This window comes from Ambystoma mexicanum, chromosome 1q (genome assembly GCF_040938575.1).
Source record: "Ambystoma mexicanum isolate Mex_15411 chromosome 1q, UKY_AmexF1_1, whole genome shotgun sequence".
NCBI classification, from domain to species: domain Eukaryota; kingdom Metazoa; phylum Chordata; class Amphibia; order Caudata; family Ambystomatidae; genus Ambystoma; species Ambystoma mexicanum.
Genome location: NC_090922.1, coordinates 755322366 through 755350094, shown reverse-complemented (window position 1 = coordinate 755350094; position 27729 = coordinate 755322366). Strand labels below are relative to the sequence as shown.

Here is a 27729-nt window from a genome sequence, read left to right as displayed (position 1 = left end):
AGTTTTTGTAGCAGGTGCTTTCCAATGATATGAGACTTGTACTCCGAGTGATCAACAGTACATTTGAAGTGCTGAACTGTGATGATGGAGTTAGATGTAGAGGTCTTGGATGTGATTGGTGGATGGTTGTGTGACTGCCTAGCTGTATCCAATGAGGGAATGGCAGAGAGAGTGAATTGGAAAGGGTAGAAGGGCTGTCTAAGAGTTACGCAGACCACGGACACCGCAGCTACATCCGGGGTGCTACATCCGGGGTTTTCCAGTAAATGCAGCATGGAAAGGGGACTGTAGGGATCAGCCAATCCGATATTGAGGTTGTGGATTTGTGTTGAAAGAGGCTGTGTGTTACGAACCGTTATGAACCGTTCCCAATCCCCTATTCACGCCGTCACTCCCAAGATGGCATCGCGGAATCGAATGGACGGTCTAGAACCCATTCCATCCATTGAGGAAACTCCGCCCGGTGATTTGATCACGTTACTTAAACCGCCGGAATGAAAGACTCAGCGCGTTGCTACTGTTGTTAGTGGTCACACTCCGTAAGTCTTCGCTTAGGAGAAATACTGGAATTTCGTTTCCGAATTGGTTCCAACCTTCCACCTCCTCCCTTTATTGAAACCTGCTTGTCTATCCTCTTTTCTCTTTCCCAGGCTGACCGCGACAAATCACTGTCACTTCATAGCGTTCAAGAGCTCGTTACCGGTGAAGTCGCCTTCAGACCTGCTCACAGTCCGAAGGTTACCTCCCCTCTCCCTTCGATTCACATTTCATCACACAGGAAGCCTTGTTCTATACTTACCTCTCATTGTTTCCCCCTCGTGTCTATTCATTAGGAATCTCCGGACTACATCTCCCATCATTCATCCCGGGAATCTCCATTCACATCCCCCTTCGTACTCAGACTGGGTAGGTGGAGCCAAATCCCTTACATATTCCTACAACCTGTCTTCTCTTAAAGCATCACTGACCTTGTTTTCTTCCTCTCCCAAAGTTCCCGCCGGTCCCGAACCTCTCAACAAACCCACCTCCGAGAATCGGCATAGCAATCGGCGAACTATCGGAGAACCTCCGGGAGCAACCCACACGCTGAAACATTTCCACCTCAAGGCTGCAGCAGAAGTCTTGTCAAATCCCATTAACTCAACGCTCTCAAGTGGCATAGGGTTTTTTCCCCTTTACAAAGGGTTTCCCTGCCGCATCCTTCATTTGCCGAGTTAGAGGCAAAGGGAGGGTGTAACAGGTGAACTCCTGATAGCCTCATCTCACTATTGAAGACAAGGTAGGAAATCTCCAGTTGTTGTGTGGTGTTGGGGGGAAACTGAGTGAGCCATTACGTTCCCACAGCTACAACTAACTCTAAAGTTAACAGATAGCAACGCCCGTGGGTGGTAGCTGGGTAGCGTTTTGACTCTCTTGGTGCTCCCTACCTCACCGCAAATTAGTATGGAGCAGCAGATCCAACAGTTGATGTCGGCTGTACAAGCCCTCTCAGGGGAGGTCCAACAGCTTAAACAGGAAAACCAAATATTGTGACAACAGGTGGGTCGCTCAGCCCATAGCTCAGAGATTCCCCTGGGTCCACTTCCATTCGGAAAATTTGATGTAAATCCACATGCCGTTAATGAATACCTAGAGGCTTGCACAGTTCAGTTTGCTTTTAAGGCAGCCTTTTTTCCTACGGATCGCGACAAGGTGGGCCATATGATCGCCCAAATGACGGGCGCAGCATTAGCATGGGCTACCCCCCTTGTCACTAATAATAACCCGATTCTGGACTCCTACCCCACCTTTTGCAACAGTGTCAAAAGCATGTTTGGCAGGCAAGAAATCACGATAACCTCATAAGAGAGGCTGTTGGACCTTAAGCAGGAAAGTCAGGACATCTTGACATACATTACTAGGTTTAAGCAGATGTCCGCCGACACCTCCTGGGCGGACGACGCTCTAGTTACCATATTTCGACGAGGGCTATCTGAAGACCTAAAGGACGAAGTTTCACAAGTCCCCCGTCCTCACAACTTAACGGAATTTATTGCATTAACAATGCAACTAGACTATCGCCTCCAGGACAGACAGCGAGAACGACGCAAGGGTCGTTCACAAAAAGCCTTTTCTGAAGGGACAGTCCCTCTACCCAAGACTTCAGTAACAGAAGAACCGATGCAATTAGGTTCCACTAGAGGTCCTCTTTCTCCAGAAGAAAGGTCCAGAAGAAGATCGTTAAGTTTGTGCATGTATTGCGGGGCTAGTACACATACGGTAAAGGAGTGTCCCCTTACTCCCAAAAGGAAATCGGGAAACGCCAGCGCCCGGCCGTGAGGGGAACAACGGTCCAGGGCTCTTTGACAGTTACTGGTTCCCTATTGGCCATACACTCGGATCCCGACCCTGTCCCAGAAAGCGCCATGATTGTGCTAGAAGTGACCCTATCCTGGGACAACATACAGCTTCAAAGAGTGTCTGCTCTCATAGATAGTGGAGCTTCAGGGAACTTTATTGACGATGTCTGGGCGGCACAACATGGTATTCCGAGAAGAGCAAAACTCATAGCAATCCCAGTGGAAAGTGTGGATGGTAGCCCCTTAACCTCAGGACCCATTACTAATCATACTGGCCCTTTAAATTTGAGCATTTCTAATCACCATGAATCACTGGTGTTAGACATTATCAAAACAGCCCATTACCCGTTAATCTTAGGGTTACCTTGGTTGAGGAAACACAATCCTTACATAAATTGGGCTGCCGGCACTTTGTTCCTAGGCTCGGAACACTGTGTTCAACACTGCTTAGGATCAAACAACCCGTCCCTAAACCAATCAACAACCAACCAGGGGCTCCACCAAGTGAAGATTCTTCCCCCTGTCTACCAACAATATCAGGAAGTCTTTGCACAGAGTACTCCTCTCTTCCACCACTCCGCAGAGATGACTGCGCTATCGATCTAATCCCTGACAGTCCTCTCCCCTTTGGGAGAATGTATATACTATCTGCCAAGGAAAAGGAAGTACTGAAAGATTACTTACACACACATGTACAGAACGGGTTGATTACTGAGTCTAATTCCCCGGCAGCAGCTTCTTTGTTTTTTATCCCGAAAAAAGACTCTGCCGAACTTCGCCCATGTATAGATTATCGAGGGTTGAACAAAATTACAGTCCCAGACAGGTACCCTATGCCCTTAATACCTGACATTTTGGAGGCGGTCAGGGGTGCACAGATATACACCATGCTAGATCGCAGGGGAGCCTACCACTTGATACGCATAAAATCCGGGGATGAGTGGAAAACAGCCTTCCGCACCCCTTTTGGTCACTACCAGTACCAAGTTATGCCCTTTGGTCTTACCAACGCTCCCGTAGTGTTCCAAAGGTTCATGGACCACTTGTTCGCAGATATATTGCTACATTATGTTATCATCTATCTGGACGATATCTTGGTCTTTTCTCCCAATGAAACCACACACGTTCAACATGTCAAAAGTGTCCTTTCCCGTCTGCAAGATAACCATCTATTTTGTAAAATAGAAATGTGCGAATTTCATCAAACTTCTGTCACTTACTTGGGGTATGTCCTTTCACCGCAAGGAATCTCTATGGACCCGACAAAGATCTCCGCCATTAGGGACTGGCCATCCCCCAAGTCCATCAAAGACATACAGAGGTTTTTGGGATTCGCCAACTTTTATAGACGGTTTATTCCACACTTCTCTTCTCTTTCTCAATCACTTACACATTTGCTCAAAAAAGGGGTCCCATTTGTTTGGACTCCCAAAACCCAGACCTCCTTTAACGCTTTGAAATCTGTGTTCACTAGAGCACCCATTTTGGCGGTTCCAGATCAAAACCGACCATTTATAGTGGAATCAGACGCTTCCCATTCGGCACTTGGAGCGGTCCTATTACAGCCGGATGCACAGAATATGGAAAGACCAGTAGCATATTTGTCAAAAACCCTCACTCAAGCGGAGCTCAACTACACAGTCTTGGAGAAGGAGCTCCTGGCTATAAAAAAGAGCTTTTGAGGAGTGGCAACATCTGCTGTTGGGAGCGCAACACCCTATAGAAGTGAGGACGGATCACCAAAATCTACGAACCCTGCAGTTTGCACAGACATGCAATAGTCGCCAAGCTCGATGGGCACATTTCTTTTCACCGTTCCGAATCACTTTTACCTTCATTCCAGGTAGAGTTAATTTAAAAGCGGATGCTCTATCTCGACGGGAGGGCAAGGACCATAAGAGCTTTAAACCGGAGCCCTTATTCCCCGTTGCTAAGTTCATTGCAGTCATACATCTTTTTATACAGAAAATCCGAGATCATACTCAGAGGATGTTGACGGCCAATCCAGACATTACCACTCAGCAAGAGTTATCAGTTAACAACAGACTCCTATTTAAAGGAGATAGGCTATTCATCCCTAATGAAACCCTTCAATTGGAGGTACTGCGACTATGCCATGATTCACGGATCGCTGGGCATAGAGGAATCTCCAATACCGTAGAACTGATCCTCAGGCATTTTTGGTGGGCCACGGTTAAGGAGGATGTACGGGAATACATAGCTTCCTGTGCAATTTGTCTACAGACTAAAGTTCCTCGCAGACCACCTGTGGGGAAATTGGTGCAAATGCCACTACCCAATAGACCCTGGCAAAATATATCCACTGACTTTATTGTGGACCTTCCAGACTCGGACCATTGTTCCACCATTATGGTCACCGTGGATTCGCTAACTAAAATGGCACATTTCATCCCCCTTCCATCTGTACCTTCTGCCCTACGTATGGCCCAAGTCTTTTTTTTGGATCGTATCTTCTCTTTACATGGTCTTCCCGACACGATTATCTCTGATCGGGGTCCCCAGTTCACCTCCCGGTTCTGGAAACATTTGTGTAACACCTTAGGAATCTCACGTGCTCTGAGTTCGGGCTTCCACCCTCAATCTAACGGACAAACGGAACACCTAAATCAGACGCTAGAGGGATACCTCCGATGCTATATTTCGGCAGCACAAGACAATTGGAAAGACCTACTACCTCTTGCAGAATTTGCATATAATAATGCTGTGCATTCGGCCACAAAAGTCAGCCCTTTCTACTGTACCTTTGGCTTTCATCCTTCCGTATTTCCATCAGTCTCCCCTTCTTCCTCAATCTTCCCGAGCTTGGAGAAGCTTTCGGACTCCGTTCGACAAGGACACCAAAGGGCATTGGAAGCCTTGAAGGTGGCACAGGAGAGAAGCAAGGCGCAGACGGACAAACACAGATCCCCAGATCCTCCTCTTGCTGTAGGGGATCGTGTATGGTTGGCCAGGATGTTTTTGCGCCGGAGACTCTTCCTTTCTAAACTGTCCCCTAAGTACTTTGGACCTTTTAAAGTGCTTGAGCGGAAGGGATTGGCGGCCTTCAAATTGGAGCTACCCAGGTCATGGAGCAGGATCCACCCTACTTTCCATGTCTCTCAGCTGAAACCGGATATTCGGAATCGTTTTCATCTTGTCCCTACTGGTACACCCCCTCCGATACTTCGGAGTTCTGGCCCCGAATACGAGGTATCAGATATCTGTGATGCACTTTTTCACAGGGGGTCTCTGCAGTTTTTGGTCGATTGGAAGGGCTATTCACCGGCTGAGAGATCCTGGGAGCCCGCCTCTGCGGTACATGCTCCGCGCTTGATTCGCGCCTTCTATCGCTGGCATCCGGGTAAACCGGGTGCCGCCTCCTTTGGCAGGGGGCATACTGTTACGAACCGTTCTCAACGGTGGTCTTTTCTGCGCCGATGGCGCTTCATGCCATCTATTCACGCCGTCACTCCCAAGATGGCGTCGCGGAATCGAATGGACGGTCTAGAACCCATTCCATCCATTGAGGAAACTCCGCCCGGTGATTTGATCACGTTACTTAAACTGCCGGAATGGAAGACTCAGCGCGTTGCTACTGTTGTTAGTGGTCACGCTCCATAAGTCTTCGCTTAGGAGAAATACTGGAATTTCGTTTCCGAATTGGTTCCAACCTTCCACCTCCTCCCTTTATTGAAACCTGCTTGTCTATCCTCTTTTCTCTTTCCCAGGCTGACCGCGACCAATCACTGTCACTTCATAGCGTTCAAGAGCTCGTTACCGGTGAAGTCGCCTTCAGACCTGCTCACAGTCCGTAGGTTACCTCCCCTCTCCCTTCGATTCACATTTCATCACACAGGAAGCCTCGTTCTATACTTACCTCTCATTGTTTCCCCCTCGTGTCTATTCATTTGCAATCTCCGGACTACATCTCCCATCATTCATCCCGGGAATCTCCATTCACATCCCCATTCGTAATCAGACTGGGTAGGTGGAGCCAAATCCCTTACATATTCCTACAACCTGTCTTCTCTTAAAACATCACTGACCTTGTTTTCTTCCTCTCCCAAAGTTCCCGCCGGTCCCGAACCTCTCAACAAACCCACCTCCGAGAATCGGCATAGCAATCGGCGAACTATCGGAGAACCTCCGGGAGCAACCCGCACGCTGAAACATTTCCACCTCGAGGCTGCAGCAGAAGTCTTGTCAAATCCCATTAACTCAACGCTCTCAAGTGGCATAGGGTTTTTTCCCCTTTACAAAGGGTTTCCCTGCCGCATCCTTCATTTGCCGAGTTAGAGGCGAAGGGAGGGTGTAACAGGTGAACTCCTGATAGCCTCATCTCACTATTGAAGACAAGGTAGGAAATCTCCAGTTGTTGTGTGGTGTTGGGGGGAAACTGAGTGAGCCATTACGTTCCCACAGCTACAACTAACTCTAAAGTTAACACTGTGTGTAGTGAAGATGGCAAAGGTGGAGAAAGTCAGGGTGTTGGTGCTTGGAGAAATGTGTGTGCATGGTTTACAGCAGTATGCTCAATGCAGGCAGTTGGCAAACAATTTTGATGTTAAAGGAGTGGAGGTGGTGTGGAACACTTTGCCTGATTGCAACGTATAGTTTGTGAAGATATGGACAGGATGAACAGTCCCCATGTATTAGTTTTGCACTATGGTGCTTTCCATTTGGGCTATGTCAGTGCCCCTACTATGTTGGCAGATTTGGAGCGCTTGGTTCAAGCAGTAATGAACATCCTCCCAAATGCCAAAGTATTTTTTTCTGGATAAGTACCTAGGGCAATATGGGACAATAGTTCTGTTTTTTGTCCTCAGCAAAACATTGCTAGGTGAGCAATCTACCGAGACATTTGTGCTTTCATGCTTAGAGCTGGTATGTTTTTCTGTAATATTGAGAATGTTGATTCCAGTAATGCTGTTTATTTTAAAGATTTTGGGAAATGCCATGCTGTTTTAGAATGTAAGGGTTGCTTTGGAGAAGGTTATGTGAAGATTTTAGTAGTAAAGTAAGAAAAAAAAAGAAAAAAATACAAAATAACAGGTGTTTGTCAAGCATCTGAAAAAAAAACAAAAAAACGTCTCTTTTCAGAGCCAACCTCAAAGGGCAAATGGGGCACACCATTTAAATTTACATTCACCATGCTCAGATTTTCGATATGTCCGCGTACATGGCCGTTGTCCATGGACATTGCGTATTACATATGGGGATTTTGGGGTGAAGAGGCATGCAAATGAGAATGAGCAGAGCAAGGGATTGGTCAGTAAAGTTTACTGGGTGTGTTGTGTAAGGAGAGAGTTTGTCAGAAAGTCTTTTTCCTGAAAGAAGAACAGTTAGCTATGGCTGTGTGTTTCAGAAAACAGATTATCTGGATTTTGGGAGACTCATGGAAACATTGGTTGGAGGTGCATGCAGAACACTGTGGAGTAGCTGCAGATCTTGGATTCTCTCATGTGGAAGTTCACTGGCATGGAGTGTGTGGAATGACGTGGCTGGCCCTGGTACCTCTCTGTGCTAGTTTTGAGACAGAGCATCATCCAGACATAATTATAATTCATTGTGGAGGGAACAGTTTAGGACATGTGTCTGGAATTTCTTTGCAATTTGTAATGGAAGAAGGACTTGGGAAGGTCATGGGCATGTTTCCAAATTCCCAAGTAATTTTTACTCGTATTGCGCAGAGACAACTGTGGCTGCATTCTTTTTCATTTGGTCCACAAATGGAGAAAGCGAGGCGCAATGTCAATAAGGCTGTTTGTGCCTTTCTAAGAGATGTTGGCATGTCCTCTTTTCACAATGAAAATATTATGTTTCGTAGCACATACATGTTTCGCAGAGATGGAGTCCATCTTACTCATGCTGGTAATCAGATTTTTCTGAGAAATGTACAAAATGCATTGCAACCTTTTTTGGAATAACAGCCATCCATTTTGCAGTAGGTGCTGACTATTTCTATTTTTTCAAACACAAAAAACACCACAAAAAGGCTCTATTCAGAGCCACCACTTCCTCCCAGAGAAAAGTGCAATGGTTTTGATAGGGCAACACCCCATTATTTTAGATGTCCGCGAACTTCCGTGGACTTGTAAAAAATGCACAAGGTCCTGTTCAATTTATTTGCCACTTCTATTTTTAGACTGTGAAAGACGGCTCTGAAAAGAGCCTTTTTTTTTGGGATTTTTGTTTTATATTATTTTTTGTTTTTATACACACGACACACTAGGAGAGGAGGGGAAAGGAGGGGAAAGAAGGGACATCAACCACAGGAATAAGAAAGGGCAGGTGGAACTGTGACCCTTGAAATGTAAGGGTCAACAGCATCATGGATGGCCTGTGAGTCAGCTGGAGGGATGCGCTATCCCACAGGAGTGTCTCCTGTGGTGACAGGAGCAGAAACAGAGGATGTGGTAGAGGAACTCAACCTACTACGTTGATCACAAGGTACAACCTTGCGAATGGCCCCACCGTGGAACGACCTTAGGAGTATCTTCATAGATGTTGTACCAAAGCTGTACGAACCAGGCCTCCCACGACTGAGCATCATTTTGCACTGGTTGCATGTGACCTTGTTTGCACATGCTTTTGGTATGTCACCATGAATGGTAAACAACCGCCACACCCAAGACTCACGGCGAGTGCTGGTAGTAGGGACTTCCACTACCTCATCCTTGTCATCCTCTTCATCCTCCTCGTCTACATCCTCACACCTGTTCCCCTCTTCAGGCCCTTGGGGAGGTGGTGGTAGTGTAGGGGGTGGAGCTGGTGCTGAGACAGATGTAGCACCAGCTGGAGCAGCAAGCATTGATGCCATCAGGTCTGATGGAAAGCAGCAAAATCTGGAAGATTAGCAGCCAAAGTAGACAATGCTCTGTCAGATAGCCAGAAGCACAATGAGGATGAGCTCTGGGGTGTGGCCTTTTATAGGGGTGCGGGTGCACGCTTCGCGGACACCCACGCGGTCCGTGGACAGATCGAACACCCAAAAAAGGCTGAAAAAGATCCAAAAAGTATATAGAATGTCAGGGTCATTGTCTGGGACATGTGCTATGGTGAATTTTTACTATAAAATACTTTGGATTGTGTGAAAAAGTACTTTAAAAATGTTCAGGGACCCGGATACTGTCTGCAATTCAGGACACATGCTCAGCCTGGGTGTGGTCACATGATGACGTCGCGAACACGACCGCGAATGGGATGGGTATCCGCAGGACACCAACTGGACAGGAACAGCTGTGCGCGTGCGCGTTGGTGTTCTACGGACAGTGTTCAGGTCCTGGAAGTAATTAAAAGTTTGACACAAGTGAGACGGACAGTTATGGGCAGGCGCAATGTTCATAGGACCTATGGGTGTGGTGCACATGTGCGTAGATGTTCTAGAGTTAGTACGGACAGGTATAGTGGCCTTAGGACACCTTCATTTTGGATAATTACGGACATCCCGGACACCGCATGTTTTCTTAGAACAGTTTCACCTTCCCTGCGGACAGTACGGACAGGTATAGTGTCCTTAGGACACCATCATTTTGGTTAATTGCGGACATTCCAGACACCGCGTGTGTTCTTAGAACAGTTTCATCTTGCCTCCGGACAGTACTGACAGGTTTAGTGTCCTTAGGACACCCCCATTTTAGTTAATTACAGACATTCAGGACACCGTGTGTGTTCTTAGAACAGTTTCATCTTGTCTGCGGACAGTACAGACAGGTATAGTGTCCTTAGGACACCCCCATTTTGGATAATTACGGACATCCAGGACACCATTCCTGTCCGCGGACATCTTAACTGCCTTTTTAATAATTAAGACAGAAAGGACTGAATTAAAACACACATACATTTTTTTAATTCTATATAGATGTAAAACTTATGAAAGAGAGGGGGAAGCAGAAACTGACACAAACACAGGGGAATTGGGGGTTTCGAGAGAATGCATAGGAGGAGATGAAGGGATGGAAGTCTCATCATAATGTTTTTCTTGGTAGGGATGGTTTGGGGATAGTTGACTGGGATATGGAGAGGGGGAACAGGTACATCTGGGACAATAGTAATTTTTTTCTTTTATGTGGTCCGCCACAAACTGTTTCAAAAGATTGGCATTTTCCATGAGCATGTCCATTTTTTGTTCCATGCGCTGCAGAGTATTTTCTAATGTCTCTTTTGATATATGATTTTCAATTTTTGTATGGGCTGTTAAAAAGAAATATATATGTTAAGTGCACATAAAGTAATGATTATTATTTTGGTTATATAGAGAAGTGTCTTCCATTAGTATCACTATCTTCAGACATTTCCTCACATGGTAAATGTTCTTCAAGCCATTCTAAAGTACTGGACATTTCTGTGTAAATAAAAAAAAATTATATTACTTTTACTGTACCTAATACAGAAAGTTTACAAATATATAAGAACAATGAAGTTTACTTACGAGCTTCTGGTAAATTGTGTTCTTACTGTTCTGTAGGTCTGCTGTTGCTCCTAGTTGTGCAGTTTCTGTGAGGTAATTATGTTGGAAGCATATCTTTTTTGTTTTGGTATATTCCATTTTAGTACATATGGTATTTAAATCTATGGTTGACGTGTTAGATGTATAGGTTCAGCTTCTTATTTATTATGACATATAATGTGTTTGTGTGCTGCTTTTTGAACTTGTGCAGTGTTCATATGGCATGATAGAACAATTTAAGATACCCCCTGAGTTTTTGGGTAGTGTTGATGTTGGCCGCGTCCGTCCGCAGACATACGCACAGTCCGCGGACATCAAAATCACTAGCTGGGGTTCAGTATGTTCTATGTTACATATATATAAAGTAAGGGAGTCCTAGTAAACATCTATCAAATATGCACTATGAATATGTATATTCAGTAAAATAAAATGTGATAAAGGGAGGTTATGGTCAAGTTACACTAATAAAAACCTATGAAATTTAGTAAAAAAACTTTGTTAAAGGGACATTATGGTTAAGTTGCTCTACTAAAAACCTATGAAATTCAGTAAAACAACGTTGTCAAAGGGCCTTTATGGTTCAAAGTAAAACCGAAAACCCCCTGAAATTTGCCAGTTAGGGTAAGCTAAGACTAACACCCAGGACATCAAAGATGACATCACAAATGTTATTCATGACATCACTGTTTACATTACATGTGCATTTACTTTTCATGAAAAGTCTGTACAAGGGTTTCTTATTATAATGTTGACAAAAAAGTGTTAAGGATCATTGGAATAAATATCATGAGCTAATTAGTGCATTAAGCAATGGATTGATATAAATAGCATTCTATTATGAAGTTCTATCCAGTATACTAAGATACTCATGCACAAACATAGGCATTGTGTGCAGCATACATGATGGAGGTGCAATATTCATAATCTTGCCATGTTGAATAGTGGAATGATAAGTGCTTTCTTATTAGAGTTTGGCGTACTGTGAAATATGTAATAAGTAGCTAATAAAACCCACTTACTACATAATTGCATTATTACAGACAAAACAAAAAGAGACAACACATACAAATATGAATATATACAGGGAAAGTGAAGTAAGCTAAAAAGCAGCAGCAGTAGCAGAAAGAGTTCATGACCTAACTGATTATCTTTATGCAGAGAAATGATTGCTCTGTTTCAAAGCTGCTACTTACCCTATGTATGTGTATCACATGGTGTGAAAGGACCCTAAGGAAAGTAGTGTGAGTACAACGTATACAAATGAGCATATACAGGGTAAGTACAGTAATAAAAAAAAAACTATCAGAAAGTGCTGATAACCCAACTGATTATCTTCATACATAGAAAGGATTGCTGTCTTTCAAGCCTGTGCCTTCCCTTATTTATATGTTTCATATGATGTGACTGGATCCTAAGGGAATTACTGTAAGAACATACTTGAAGGATAAGTCTACAAATATAGCACCTTTTCAATGTTTAGTTCCTGACTGTTACTGAAGAAAACCATGTGGCCTAGATATGTCAGTAAAGGAAAAAAAAGGGGGAGCCAGACATGTGATGTCATCAGTGATGTCATCAATGACATTCGTGATGTCATTTTTGATGTCCTGGGTGTTAGTCTTAGCAGTGCACGGTGGTGGCACAAGTTATGGTTGCTCAGTTTACCATAACTGGTGAATTTCAGGGGTATTTCAGGGGTTTTTCGGTTTTACTTTGAACCATAATGTCCCTTTAACAAAGTTTTTTTACTGAATTTCATCGGTTTTTAGTAGCACAACTTAACCATAACATCCCTTTAACAAAGTTTTTTTACTGAATATATATATATTTATTGGTGGCACCGCCTGTAGTCTATTTACTACTTGTAGCCAGCCTTTTTGAATTCTTAGTCTGCATCTGTACAATTATAAAATGGTTTTGCATTCTCTTCTGTGCTCCTTACACATACAAACTTCATTCTGCATGTAAAGGGTCAGTCAGTTCTTTAGTTCATCATCAGATTATATATGGTCTATACACCTTCTCCCTTGTCATCTCTTCTTGGCGTATCACCTTGCTTAATGTGACTATTAGCTTTTTGTGGATACTTAAAGAAATTCTCAATGGATACCTTGCTTCAAAGGATGCTCGTGTTATGGGCATCATTGGAGGTGTTGTGCTTGTCACTATTTCCGGTTACCAACATATAGGCAAGATAGGGGCAGAACTTCTGGTAGAGGCCCTGGGCTCCTCCTATACAGATGTTTTGCCAATTGCAACCTTAATACAATTATGACATACAATATAATTTCCAATGTCACCCTCTGGTTCCAGCTGGCCGTGCCTCCATCCAATATCCTGTATCCGGGGCTGAAGTATGCTACGTCAGGAAACCTGAGCGCCCAGACGGCTGTGACAATCTGCATGCAAGGTGCATAACCTATCCGCAGCAGGACAAGTTCTGATGCAGGCCCAAAGAGAAAGGAAGTAAAAATAAATAGCATAACAGCAGCATCCAGGCAACAAGGTCATAGGTGTTGTCTGATAAACATGATCTGTCGAACAAAAGATCACAATAATCGACCCCAGAAGCACTTCTTTGCAAGAACCAATTAGCCAATTAAACCACCTAGCAGTGACCATTTTGCAGGCTCACCCAATTATTATGCTGAAGGGCATCTCAATAGCCTTATGTGGTCTGCATGGTGTTGGCTGATTTTTGGGTGCTTGGGGTATTATCCAGGATGGGATTCCTTGAAGTAGTGATATTGTAACAATATCTTTCTTATTGTACTGATAAACAATGCTATGTGATGCTGCTTCCTGTGAACTCAAGGGGTGAAAGGTTGTGTACCATCACATCCTATGATGTAATTTTGTAGCAGGGTCAAAGGACTTTACACCACTTTCTGTGATGTCACTTGAGGGTGGGGTCAAATGACATCACTTTCGGTCTCATCAGGTAGGACAAGGGTCATGTGATTTCATGTCTGATACCCATGGCATTTTGGTGAAATGGCTTCCCTGTGCGGGTCCTGCCTTGACCTGAGCCTCCAGCATGCCCCTCTTCTGCTGCCAGATAGGCTCATTGCATTACTGTTTTTCAGGCTGTTGTCAACCTTACACATTTTGTCGCACTGGAAATAACATCCTGACCAGTACACAGGATTTCAGCTGCATTCAGTGATGACAGAAATAACAACCAAGTATCAGCAAAAGTGTATTTTTTCCCCTTTTGGTTTGTATACAACATCAAACCCAGTGCTTTAACTATGTTTAACTTTGACTGTCTATCTTCACTGAGGCAAGCCTGACTGTTTGATAAAGGACAGAAACATGTTGGGTGTAGTGGTGACTACTTCTCCTTCTAAAATATTGTTTATGCCCAGAAAATAGAACCATCCAGAAACGTCATTTGTGGTTGCCAGGGGTCGCTGCTTCCCCTGTGGTCTCCCTTGCTACCTCCAAAACAAAGCAGTGACCCAAAATAAGAAAGAATAGGAATACAAAATATTTTGTCTTTCTGGAATTGTATACAATATTTGCTAGAATAGTTTTTTCGTACTGTACTTAGGATCAATGCTCTGTGATGCCATTTCCTGTTTTGTCAAGAGGTGAAAGATTATGTTCCATCGCTTCCTGTAATGCCACTTTGGGGTGGGGGTCCTGTGATGTCCTCAGAGGTCAAGGGTTGTGTGATTGCACTTCCTGCATTTTGATGAAATGATGTCTCTGGAGCCGTCTAGTTTGTGGCAATTCAATTCTGTGAGGTTCCTGGTTGAAATATTGTAATGTGATGACTTTTGAACATTTGTGCATTCTGATATTTGGTGAAGATTCATAGGACCCAACACAAACATTCTAACTGTCTAAATGCACAGCCAGTGCATTTAAAAGCAAAGAACAACATCCTGCCCTGTAAATCCTTCCCTGTGGATTGGAAGAATAAAAACACATGTTTGTGGTAATTAATATTGAAGTTTACAGTTTTCAGTTGCGTGATATATCAAATTAGCTGTGATGACACTTAACTTTTACTGGGTGTGTTCTCTTTGGCTCTATTTGAAAAATGCAGTGGTCATTTGAGAGACATCTATTGAAGAAATGTGTAAAGATATGCCATTGGAAAAGTTCAATACATGAATTACTATTTACACCTCAAGCATAACTGCCAAGTGACCTTGTGTCATACGTGAGAAAGCAACACTTTCTATTCTGGAAAGCTTATCTGTGCCTATAATTCCAAACATGCGAAGTACTGGCATTTAGAAAATCAGAACATTCTCTGTGAAAAGTGAGATGTAACCCTAAATATAAGTGCACATGATTTCCCGTACATACACTAAAAAAACACACACACACACAGACACACACACACACACTGCAAACATCTGTTTCGGTCATATAGTTTATGAAATATAATATGTCATGCTTAATTACATATAATGACCATTAACAATAACTCACCTTACTGGCATGGTTTTATCCAGGCTCTCTGTGAATAATTCCAACCTTCTTTGAAGATGATTCTCTGTGAGGAATGTAACGGAAAAGAAATAAAATGCGGGAAAAGTCCACGTTCATTGGCATGAAAGGATTTTTAGGAGTACTTATGTGAAGTTTATACACAGTTGCAAATAAAGTTAATTTGGATATACAAGTCAATTTTATAACAAGTACATTTGAAGAGTACATTCCTTCACGTGTCAAGATTGTATTACATGACTTCGAACTAGATTTATGTTTAAACATCTTTAACATATAGTGGCCTATTGTACTGATCAAACTAACTGAAATGTAACCATCATAATGTCCATCATACTTGGGAATACTATGCATTAGCGTACACAAACCCAACATGTGCTCTTAATGCAGTTACACACTTTTGCAAAGATGCATCATTGTTCATGTCCTTGTCCTGGTGACATGAAGAAAATTACATTGCTCAATGTATCTTTCCCACTCAATTCCCCATGGTCCTGTAATAGATATTTTGGGTAATCATGTGTTCCATTATTACTCATAAATCAAAAAATCAAGATTTCCAAGCCCTTTCCATGGATCAGGGAAACCGTTTCTGGGTGTTCATGCTATAATAATATAATTTATAAATATTTTGTTCAGTTTTGAGGTTAGTCTTGCTAAGAGCGAGAGAAGCAGAAGGATGCTGGACTATTTGAGGTTATAGACTACAAGTGTGGTGGTGTTTGAAACTTAAAATATAATTTAGCTGAGGAAGATGCACAGAATTGAAACAGAACAAACCATCCTTTTGTTACTACTTTTAAGATATCACAGTGGCCACCTTGCACAACATGAATTCATTTACATAGTTGGTGAAAGGCAGCAGAAGAACATTCTGAATGTACTGGGCTGCTGGCAGGGAAGAGAAGTCAGTGTTATTACCAGAGTGCACCATCAATTTGTGATGATTGGTAAAACAACATACTAGTTTCACAGAAAAAGTCTTATAATTCTGTGGTGACAGGAAGACATTATGGGGTCGATTCATGGAATTAATGTGCGCTGAAAATTCCTGTGCGATTTGCAGTGCAAGTGTGAAAATCGCAGTGCAAGTGCGAAAATCGCAGGGAAACCAGCGCACATCGATTCATGGAAGTCCGTGCGCGAGAAAAACATTCGATGTGCACTGAAAAAGTGTGCAGCGCACGCCGGCGCACAGGTCATCCAACAGCGTGCGCCACGGCCACTGCGAAATCGCACATAGCGCGGCGCACATCACATAAGTAGGCGGAACACGGGGCGTTACACTCGTAATGGGAAACAACGCGTGAAAATATGGCCGTCACAGGGGAAGTACAGGAGGCAAGTGCACGGAACGCCCACACGCTCGCCTACAACCCGTATTCATGGAATCGAATAGGGCAAACCAGTGCACGGTCAAAGACGCGCACAGGGCCAAACAAGTACGCCACAAGAAAGCAGGCGGTAGCGTCCCTGCGGCTGAAATAAATGTGCGCCAAAATGTGCGCCAACAAAAAGCACCCATATACAGCCATGATGAATGGTCCATACAGTGGCCCTCTGGGACAAATGAGGTGAAAATAGGTACCGACAAACACGGACACCCGCTATCTGAAAAATAGCATGTGCGTGTGTTTCGGGATGCGCGGGAAGTTCCACACGCGATTGGCCTGGGTACGTGTACTTCACGGTGCGCGGGAAGTTCCACACGCGATTGGCCTGGGTACACGTGTTTCGGGATGCACGGGAAGTTCCACACGCGATTGGCCTGGGTACGTGTACTTCGGGGTGCGCGGGAAGTTCCACACGCAATTGGCATGGGTACGTGTGTTTCGGGATGCGCGGGAAGTTCCACACGCGATTGGCCTGGGTACGTGTACTTCTGGGTGTGTGGGAAGTTCCACACGCGATTGGCCTGGGTACGTGTGTTTCGGGATGGGCGGGAAGTTCCACACACGATTGGCCTGGGTATGTGTACTTCGGGGTGCGCGGGAAATTCCACACGCCATTGGCCTGGGTACGTGTGTTTCGGGATGCGCGGGAGGTTCCACACGCGATTGGCCTGGATACGTGTACTTCGGGGTGCACGGGAAGTTCCACACGCGATTGGCCTTGGTACGTGTGTTTCGGGATGCGCGGGAGGGTCCACACGCAATTAGCCTGGGGGTGGGGGTGATGGGAGACATGAGTTGGACATTAGTGGGGGCCTGGTGGAGGCTGCCCCTGCACTGCTGGGGGTGGAGGTGCAGGGGGACATGTGTGGGGGCCTGGTGGAGGGTGCCCCTGGATGCTGCGGGGTGGGGGTGGTGGTAGACATGAGTGGGGGCCTGGTGGAGGCTGCCCCTGCACTGATGGGTAGGTGGGGGTGGTGGGAGACATGAGTGGGGGCCTGGTGGAGGCTGCCCCTGGATGCTGGTGGGTGGGGGTGCAAGGAGACATGTGTTGGACATGAGTGGGGGCCTGGTGGAGGGTGCCCTGCACTGCTGGGGGGTGGGAGTGGTGGGAGACATGAGTGGGGGCCTGGTGGAGGGTGCCCCTGGTGGCTGGGGGGTGGGGGTGGTGGTAGACATGAGTGGGGGCCTGGTGGAGGCTGCCCCTGCACTGCTGGGGGGTGGGGGTGGTGGTAGACATGAGTGGGGGCCTGGTGGAGGGTGCCCCTGGTGGCTGGGAGGTAGGGGTGCAGGGGGACATGTGTGGGGGGCCTGGTGGAGGCTTCCCCTGCACTGCTGGGGGGTAGGGCTGCAGGGGGACATGAGTGGGGGCCTGGTGGAGGGTGCCCCTGGATGCTGGGGGGTGGGGGTGATGGTAGACATGAGTGGGGGCCTGGTGGAGGCTGCACCTGCACTGCTGGGGGGTGGGGGTGGTGGGAGACATGAGTGGGGGCCTGGTGGAGGCTGCCACTGCACTGCTGGGGGGTGGGGGTGGTGGGAGACATGAGTGGGGGCCTGGTGGAGGCTGCCCCTGCACTGCTGGCGGGTGGGGGTGGTAGTAGACATGAGTGGGGGCCTGGTGGAGGCTGTCCCTGCACTGCTGGGGGATGGGGGTGGTGGTAGACATGAGTGGGGGCCTGGTGGAGGGTGCCCCTGGATGCTGGGGGGTGGGGGTGTAGGGGGACATGAGTGGGGGCCTGGTGGAGGCTGCCCCTGCACTGCTGGGGGGTGGGGTGGTGGGAGACATGAGTGGGGGCCTGGTGGAGGGTGCCCCTGGAGGCTGGGGGGTGGGGGTGCAGGGGGACATGTGTGGAGGCCTGGTGGAGGCAGCCCCTGCACTGCTGGGGGGCGGGGGTGCAGGGGGCCATGTGTGGGGGCTTGGTGGAGGGTGCCCCTGGATGCTGGGGGGTGGGGGTGGTGGTAGACATGAGTGGGGGCCTGGTGGAGGTTGCCCCTGCACTGCTGGGGGGTGGGGGTGGTGGGAGACATGAGTGGGGGCCTAGTGGAGGCTGCCTCTGCACTGCTGGGGGGTGGGGGTGGTGTTAGACATGAGTGGGGGCCTGGTGGAGGGTGCCCCTGGTGGCTGGGGGGTGGGGGTGGTGATAGACATGAGTGGGGGCCTGGTGGAGGCTGCCCCTTCACTGCTGGGGGGTGTGGGTGGTGGGAGACATGAGTGGGGGCCTGGTGGAGGGTGCCCCTGGTGGCTGGGGGTGGGGGTGATGGTAGACATGAGTGGGGGCCTGGTGGAGGGTACCCCTGGATGTTGGGGGGTGTGGGTTGTGGTAGACATGAGGGGGGGCCTGGTGGAGGCTGCCCCTGCACTGCTGGGGGGTGGGGGTGGTAGTAGACATGAGTGGGGGCCTGGTGGAGGCTGCCCCTGCACTGCTGGGGGGTGGGGGTGGTGGTAGACATCAGTGGGGGCCTGGTGGAGGGTGCCCCTGGATGCTGGGGGGTGGGGGTGCAGGGAGACATGAGTTGGACATGGTTGGGGGCCTGGTGGAGGGTGCCCTGCACTGCTGGGGGGTGGGGGTGGTGGGAGACATGAGTGGGGGCCTGGTGGAGGGTGCCCCTGATGCTGGGGGGTGGGGGTGATGGGAGACATGTGTGGGGGCCTGGTGGAGGCTGCCCCTGCAATGCTGGGGTTGGGGGTGCAGGGGGACATGTGTGGGGGCCTGGTAGAAGGTGCCCCTGGATGCTGGGCGGTGGGGGTGGTGGTAGACATGAGTGGGGGCCTGGTGGAGGCTGCCCCTGCACTGCTGGGGGGTGGGGGGTGGTAGACATGAGTGGGGGCCTGGTGGAGGGTGCCCCTGGTGGCTGGGGGGTGGGGGTGCAGGGGGACATGTGTGGGGGCCTGGTGGAGGCTGCCCCTGCACTGCTGGGGGGGGGGTGCAGGGGGACATGAGTGGGGGCCTGGTGGAGGGTGCCCCTGGATGCTGGGGGGTGGGGGTGGTGGTAGACATGAGTGGGGGCCTGGTGGAGGCTGCACCTGCACTGCTGGTGGGTGGGGGTGGTGGGAGACATGAGTGGGGGCCTGGTGGAGGCTGCCCCTGCACTGCTGGGGGGTGGGGGTGGTGGGAGACATGAGTGGGGGCCTGGTGGAGGGTGCCCCTGGATGCTGGGGGGTGGGGGTGGTGGTAGACATGAGCAGGGCCTGGTGGAGGGTGCCCCTGGTGGCTGGGGGTGCAGGGGGACATGCGTTGGTGGGCAGTAGTGCAAGGTGACATGTGGGTTGGCTGGGGGGCATGGCCATGGTGGATGGGGTGCCTGCGGGACATGTGCAGGGTAGGCCCCTGTGGTGTGGGCCACCTGCAGGGGCCGTGGAGGGTGTAGAGGGAACACCTGGGAGGACCCACACGTGCAATTCATGTGTGGTGCTCCCAGCGCACCCCTGGAATACACGTACCCTGATGGAATCGCATGTGATACTTCCTGCGCACCCCTGAAATACACGTACCCTGCTGCTTTTGCGTGTGATACTTCCCGCGCACCCCTGGAATACACGTACCCTGCTGCTTTTGCGTGTGATACTTCCCGCGCACCCCTGGAATACACGTACCCTGATGGAATCGCGTGTGATACTTCACGCGTACCCCTGAAATACACGTACCCTGCTGCTTTTGCGTGTGATACTTCCCGCGCACCCCTGGAATACATGTACCCTGCTGTTTATGCGTGTGATACTTCCCGCTCACTCCTGGAATACACATGCCCTGATGGAATCGCGTGTGTTACTTCCCACGCACCCCTGATGTACACGTACCCAGGACAATCGCGTGTGGAACTTCGCGCGATCCACTGAAATACACGTTCCCCGCTTGGCGTTTGCTGTTTGGCAGCCCTGTGAACTGGTTGAGGGTTAGCGCAGCCCTTTGCGATGATTTGGGGATTTTGAAGGCTTTTCCTTGCGCGAGGGCGTTCTTGGGGGCGTAACTGGTGCTGCTGCAGGGTCGCTGCGCCACACTGCGCCACTGCTGGTTTCGGAGACTAAAATCCATGAATACGCTGTGCGATGAAAAGGATTTTTTCGCACACGGCTGGCGCAGTGTATCGCACGGGGACACTGTGCGCCAGCCGCGTGCGCCATTTTTGTGCGAATTTCTATGAATTACCCTGTATATTTAGTGGCTGCAACTCAGCATACCATTTTGTGTGGTGATAAAAACACTTGCTTTTTCTAGTCTTATATTTCTTTGAAAGGAAAGTTTGTATTAAACACCTTTGGAGATAGCGGAGTGCATCCAGTTTCTGTATCTGAGTAACTGAATCAACAACTTGCCTGCCATTATTTTGTGCTACAGAGAATTAACTACTTTGAGTGTTAAGATAAGCGGCACACCTGGAACTGTGTGCTGTAGGGATATATGGCATTGATTCATGCAAATGAAGATGACAGTGTTTTCAATGGAAGCAACAAAATGGCTGTAAATGCTGACAGATAGCAGTGTTTTAAAAGCAGTCACTACAAAATGTGTGCAGATGACAATGTTTTCAATAGCAGCCAGAGATATGGGTGCAAAACCTTTAGCAGATTAGGGATACAGGTCAGCTGAAAAGAGATGGGCAGGTGAAATGTCACATTATGCCTTACATGACAAAGCAGAATGCAGAAAAAGACAATGAAGTCAATGTACAGTACATACATACACCATTTTGAGCATTCCTATCTGTGAAGAAGTGAAGAACTGCATTGGAAAATAACACATATAACAAACTAACTTCCATATTAACAAAACCTCAATAACTAATTAGTTCTCCTGATTAACATTGCAATGAAATTTCAGTAAACACGGATGGAAATTCTGTCTTAGTATTTCTCTATGGAAGAGAAATGTGCATCAGAAAAACAATAAGAAATGAATAGCTGTCTTCTTGTGCGTTCTGAAACCTCTTTTGTTTGCACAGGAAAGAAATAGATACATACATGTTCTCGGTTGTGATTGGACAGTGGAGTAAGAAGTCTAGGAGGTGTCAGATATGTCAAAGGGGAGGATGTGCTACTCTTCATTGACAGATAGATAGAATATAGGAAGTTAAACCAAAAGGCTGGGTCATTCTGTTCTTGCCTGTGCCACTGCTTGGTGCTGGGTTTGTCCTTGTCTGGCTCTGCAGTCTGCAGAAGGGAGTGCAGAGAGAGGAGACGCCCTGGCATTGAAGTTTGCGAGGAACCCAAGGCTGATCTCGGGGGCAGTGCGGGCGTTGTAATACTCCTGGGCAGATAAACCACAGCAAAAAGAGATTGTCCAGATGAAGCGCAGAAGTCTCATAAATAATTGAAAGTGAAGTTCAACATGAGGAGCGTGGTTTGAATGCAATTCCATATCAGTTAGCACAGGGGTCTATTTTTAAACCAAAGTGCTTAATGTTTTCTTTTTGCATGCGCTAAATGACAAAGGGACTGTATGCCACATTTCCATGTACTGCAATGCTTGTTTTTATTTTCTCTCTTAGGAAAATGCAGCAGTATTGATGTGGGTTAGATTTGGGGAATGCATTGTTGTTAATTGAATTATGTTTTTATTGTAAATCACATGGTGTTTAACAGATTTATAAAAGGTATTAAGATTGCTTTGGTGTAAGGATTTTTTTTGTTTATGTTTCCAAAGCTTTGTATTTCAGCGGGGAAAAGTAACTAGGAGGCTCTGGTGTTTGCACCACAGTGATAACATATTTACCACTTTATTTACTGCAAGAGGCAAAGTAAGAGAAAAAAAGGAAAATATATATGCAAGATAGAAAGTTTGTGTGTTGGTGTCAATGTGTTCCACCCTGCATGCTAAAAGGGGGAACAGTGCCCTCCAAGGGCATAAGTCTTTGGGATAGATAAAACATTGGCACAATCTATATATGATAATTGACATTATTTATGATCTTACTGGGTTCCCTAGAAGTGTGCTAAGCCTGGGGGGATGGTTACAGTCAGCCGAAGTGTATCATAATTATAAAGAGGGAAGGGTTGTTTTATCATAGGGCCTTGAAACACTTGTGTATAGGCGCTTTACAAATGCCATATCATATCATATCATATCATATCATATCAGTGTTATAGAAGGTACGTTCACCACTAAATTACTACCGAAATGAGGGAATGCCAATTTACTGCCAAAATACCACAATACAAAAATGCGGCCAAGTTAGGTAATAGCCCTAAAGAAAACATCTCTTACAGTGCAGAAGAGAGAGGTATGGAGAGGAGTATTATACTGGTGTCCCTGGGGCAAAAAGTGGAGCGAAATTTAAGATAATATCTACAGACAGGCTATGAGAATCAACACATTTTTCAAAGGGTATCTTATCAGATCTTGCTAGTCTCCCACTCCACCACCATCCACATGAACTGATGATAAGTCTTGCGATAATTATGATGACAACCGAGATTTAGGTGACATTCTGATTCCATGTCACCACATATGATTTTGCAAACTAGAGGTGCAGGGGAGGAGAAGGAGGAATATATTTCCAGAGTAACACACACAGAAAAAAAAATATTCTACGTTTGAACAGTGAATTTTAAAAGACAGCCTATCAGATCCATCAGCCTATCAGCCTTTCAGATCTGAAAGGGAAAAAACTACTCTGTGTGGAAGACACAGGAAATACACATGCAACTTCATGTCTAGAAGAGAGTAGATGGTATTTTATTTCAGTCAAGCAGGAACATTTAAAGTGTGGATGTCCACAGAGGACAGACTATCAGTACATGCATATTGTTCAATAGCACTGTGCTCCAGGGAAAGGCTGAGACAAAGTTGGGTCTAAATCCTTATGGTGACATAAGATGTAACTATGTGCACTTCTTGATGAATAAAGAAGCCTACTACTGCTGCTCTCTCATCAACAGCCAGCCACCATACAACCCTGGTCTGTACTGCTACCTGAGAACATGTTGATTTAGTTGTATAATAACCCTGGTATCTGACTGTGGGATAACTAACAGCAATAGTGATGAGACAAGCATTTGTGTTACTACTGTTTTATTTGTGAATCCTACATCTCCCTTTTTACAATCACAGTAACTTACAGAGAGTCAACATCCAAAAGCTAATACAAAAGTACCCCTACCATTTTAATTTCTCACTGTGAAATTACAGGTGCAGACATGAGCTAATTTGCGTACTCCAGCGATTGCTCTGTGAGAGAACGACAGCTGGAAACACATGACACATAGTTCAGAAGCACTGATTTGCTGTGGTGAATTTCCTTGTTTTAAACAATTATTGCTTTTTGGTGTTTTTGAACACATTAAAGTTGCTTCAGAAAATACATCATCAGCTTCAAGTGGACAAGTTCATAGAACTAATTAAGCACAATAAGAAGAGTTAACTTCATTATAGAAGTTTCATCCCAAAGCTTTAAAAGACAACTTTCCTCCTGGGCAATTTCTAAGTATGGGACACAATTGCACCTCTAAACATGACTTTGTCTAACATGCCAACGAATAATAACCTAAAAAGGTGGCTACCAAAACGAGTGGTTAGGTAAGCAACAAAGAGAGCAGGTAATGTGTACAGACAACTCTATTTAGAACAAAAAGTAAAATCAAAGTGGCTATACTCGTGTGTGTTACAACTTTCAGTGAAATATGTCACTTGAGTCAAAGCACTATAGAGAAAAATTGACACCTCATTAAAAGCCGGGTTTCTTATTGTCTTGGCCAATGTTTGCTTTCAAAAGGAATGCTAATTTGAAATAGAAATGAGTGCACCCCTATTAGAAAAACACATGGGTTGCCACCAATAAGGGGCACTTTAAATGCAGGTCTTGTGGAACGTGAATTTTCACGAGGACAGCTAAGATAATCAAATAGAGATTTCAGGTGACAAATGGCTTAGCTTGAATGGGGACACAACTCAGGTACTGATGACTGGTCCCCCCTCTGCTTCATCTTTATGGACCTCTGCCTTCTGGCCCTCAGTTCCTGGCCCTCTCCCTGCTCTGGTTACTACTGTTTAGGATTTTGAAGTGAAGGTTACGGCCTCATCTCCAGTGATGCTCAGGTGGCTGCGATCTGTCAAGCCAGCTATTATTAACTTAAGATGCTGCAGAAAGACAGCCTTTTCCTTCCCTCTCAGTGTCATGCTTCTGTGATGGCTTCACTGGTGATGAGCACAGTTGATCTCTGTAACTCATTATATCTTGCTCAACCTTTGCATTTAACCCACCACCTACAGTTGCTTTAGAATTCTGCCGTCAGAATTGCCACTCAAACACCATTCAAAGTTCAGATCTCTCTGGTTCTCTGTAAGCTTCATTAACTTCCCGTCTGTAAAGCCATTCAGTTTAAGTCCTTATGTTTGGTGCACAGTGCTTTTTATGGGAGTGGGGTGGAATATTAGCAATCAAAGTTCTATCCAGTCCCGGTCGCAATGTCTGTTCGATGGATTATCTCTGCATTCAGATTCCCCACTTCAGACTAACCATAATGTGGGTTGGGCCTTCCTAGTGGCTGCAGCTAAGCTGTGGAATGCTCTTTCCCATTGTACATGGGCTATAGTGAATCATTCAGCTTCCGTAAATTGCTTAAATCTCATCTTTTATGAGCATTTCTTTGATTTGTTATGGTGAATCTCGGTGCTGCTGGGTTTTTAGCGCCAAGATGCCATAAGGGTGATTGTTGTGCACTTTATAAATCTATAACATAACATTTTGACCAATCATACCAACTGTGAAAGCAAAAATGTAATTTATATCATTAAATGCCCCTCTGATCTTATATACGTAGGAAAAATGACAAGACCTGTGGAACAAAGTGTATCTGAACATAGGTCCTGCATAATTTATTTATTTTATTTATTGGATATTTGTAAGATGCCTATACAGCAAATGTTTTAAGGCAAAGAAATAAAGTGACTGGCAAACCACTGGTAGAACACTAAAACAAAATGAAACATATTGACAGTGATTTTGAGGGGTTGGTTGTGCAACAGGTCAGACCACATCTGAGGGGTGGCCATATTGATCAGCCTCTTATCCGAGTTCAATAAAGATGGATTCATCCTTGAGACAGCATTGAAAAGGTTCATAGTTTGTATCGAAAGGAATCATATTTCACTGAGCTGTATCTTTGACATAAATTATGCCATTAACTGTTTTTTTTTACAATTTGTCATGATATTATGTTGATGGTCAGCTAATATGTCACAGATTAATGTATATTAAATATGAAACTGTACGTAGTTCATTGTTTTGAACTGTTTTCACTAATTGTATGCAAGCAAGTGTTGCATGTATAACATATGGAGCAGTATTTTAATGCACTGAAAGTGGAAACTAACGCGTTTATAAGTAGAGATTTGTAATCAGTTGCACACTTAGTCACCATTTAAAGTGTTACACCCATTGGGATAATCTGTTCCATGCATGGAACTATGGGGGATACTCCAGTTAAGGATGGCATGTACTAATAAGAAGCATTATCATCATGTTTACTCCCAATATGGTATCCGTTTGGTCATGGACTTTTGCAACAGCTATCAAAAGCCGCAGCATTTTCCAGCTTTCTCCCCATTAGCATCTTCAGAGGAACACGCATTTCTGGGGTGTTCAGAGGGTTATACCACAATTAATTCAAGCAGCAGCGCTCAGGCTGGCTATCCTCTATGCTCATGGGCAGGCGTCCATCTAGGCTCCCTTTGCCCAGTGAGACATCTTTCATCTCTCTAAGAAAGAAGTTGAGTGTCCCTTCGATATTCTGTTGAGGGAACACATCGTAAATGATGCACTAGGCTGATTCCCTTAAGGTGTCTATATTGTTTTCATTTTAGATAACTAAAATTATGAAGAAATGATGGCAGCTCAATGGGCTGCTGTTCACACATCCATAGTTAAGGTCATTATGAATGATTACCATATTGACCGCAAGTACATGACGCATTGTAGATGAAAGGGGAATGTGTAATGAGTAGATGCAATAACAAGTATACTGCATTTCTTGCTGTGTAGACAATTATGGAGACTTACGAAAGGTCCGATTGTTTAAATAACTCTGCTGGAGTGAGTATCCCAATCATTGCACTTTGTGGAATTTAGCAGTCTGCACAACCCCTACTGTGTTAATGGTTTGTCCTGATAATAGCCCAATGTCAAGGAAGTCAAGGAAGCAATAGAAAAATGAACTCAAAGATGGCTGAAACACAGTGTGTTGACACATAAATATGATAATAGATGTAAACATTTTGCATGAAATGCTGAAATAATTTTGCACAACAGTGTCTGTGATCTGAGCGAGACCAGTCATTTCAATCAAACCTGATGATGTGCTCTATGTGTATCGTTTGTAATGAGAATATTTTTTGAATCAACAAAAACGTTTAGAGCAATTTTCACAAATAAAGATTTCTTTTAGCACTTGCGTTGTGCAGACCTACAGATGTTTTTTTCTCCAGTTAATGAAGTTTGACTGACATTCTGTGTTTCGAGTCTTGACATTGAGATTTTGTCGGTACTAAGATCCTGGGGCTCAAGGCATTAATGGCAGCAACCTCGTTTATATTACCTTTAAAGGTGATGCCATTGTGGCACAAATGGTGAGTGTCATATTTTCATATTTTTGTGGTGATCCATGGGTAGTTTGATTTGAAGGTAACCTACATGAACCCATGTTTCAAAGTGTTACATTTTCATACATACGTCTCGGTATAAATGACTCACAGCAAGCATCACATGGAAGATTTTCTGTGCACATGTGCAAATATGCTTTCCAACAGTGCTTGCAACATCAATTGGTGAAAGAACAGAGGCAGCAGGAAGAACACCAGCCAAACCATACGTTGACAAGTGCTATGGCAAATGTCAAGCTCAAGGTTGATGGCATCAAATGCAGTATATCAATGACACCAATTGAAAAAGCTTTGTGAGCAGTGCAGACCTGCTCAGAAGAAGAATCTGTAGAACACCCTCCTGAGTGGTTTGTGCAACTTCAATACAGACAGGATATCGACTGCAACAGACAGCACACCATTATTCACTCATATGAGTATATACTAGGAACCCCACCATGGAAAGAGGTGATAATCCTTCACTGAATAACTACAAACACAGTCTCTCTGAC

At 45.6% G+C, this 27729-nt stretch overlaps 1 protein-coding gene across 1 annotated transcript in view; it reads right to left on the bottom strand.

Moving 5' to 3' along the window:
* The window catches only part of LOC138521836 (regulator of G-protein signaling 21-like), a 493022-nt gene that overhangs the window by 125885 nt on the left and 339408 nt on the right, over window positions 1-27729 (bottom strand). Inside the window, exon 2 of the mRNA XM_069634971.1 lies at window positions 15235-15298. Coding sequence (XP_069491072.1) covers window positions 15235-15245 — 11 coding nt within the window. The 5' untranslated portion in view covers window positions 15246-15298. The remainder of the gene's footprint in view (window positions 1-15234; window positions 15299-27729) is intronic.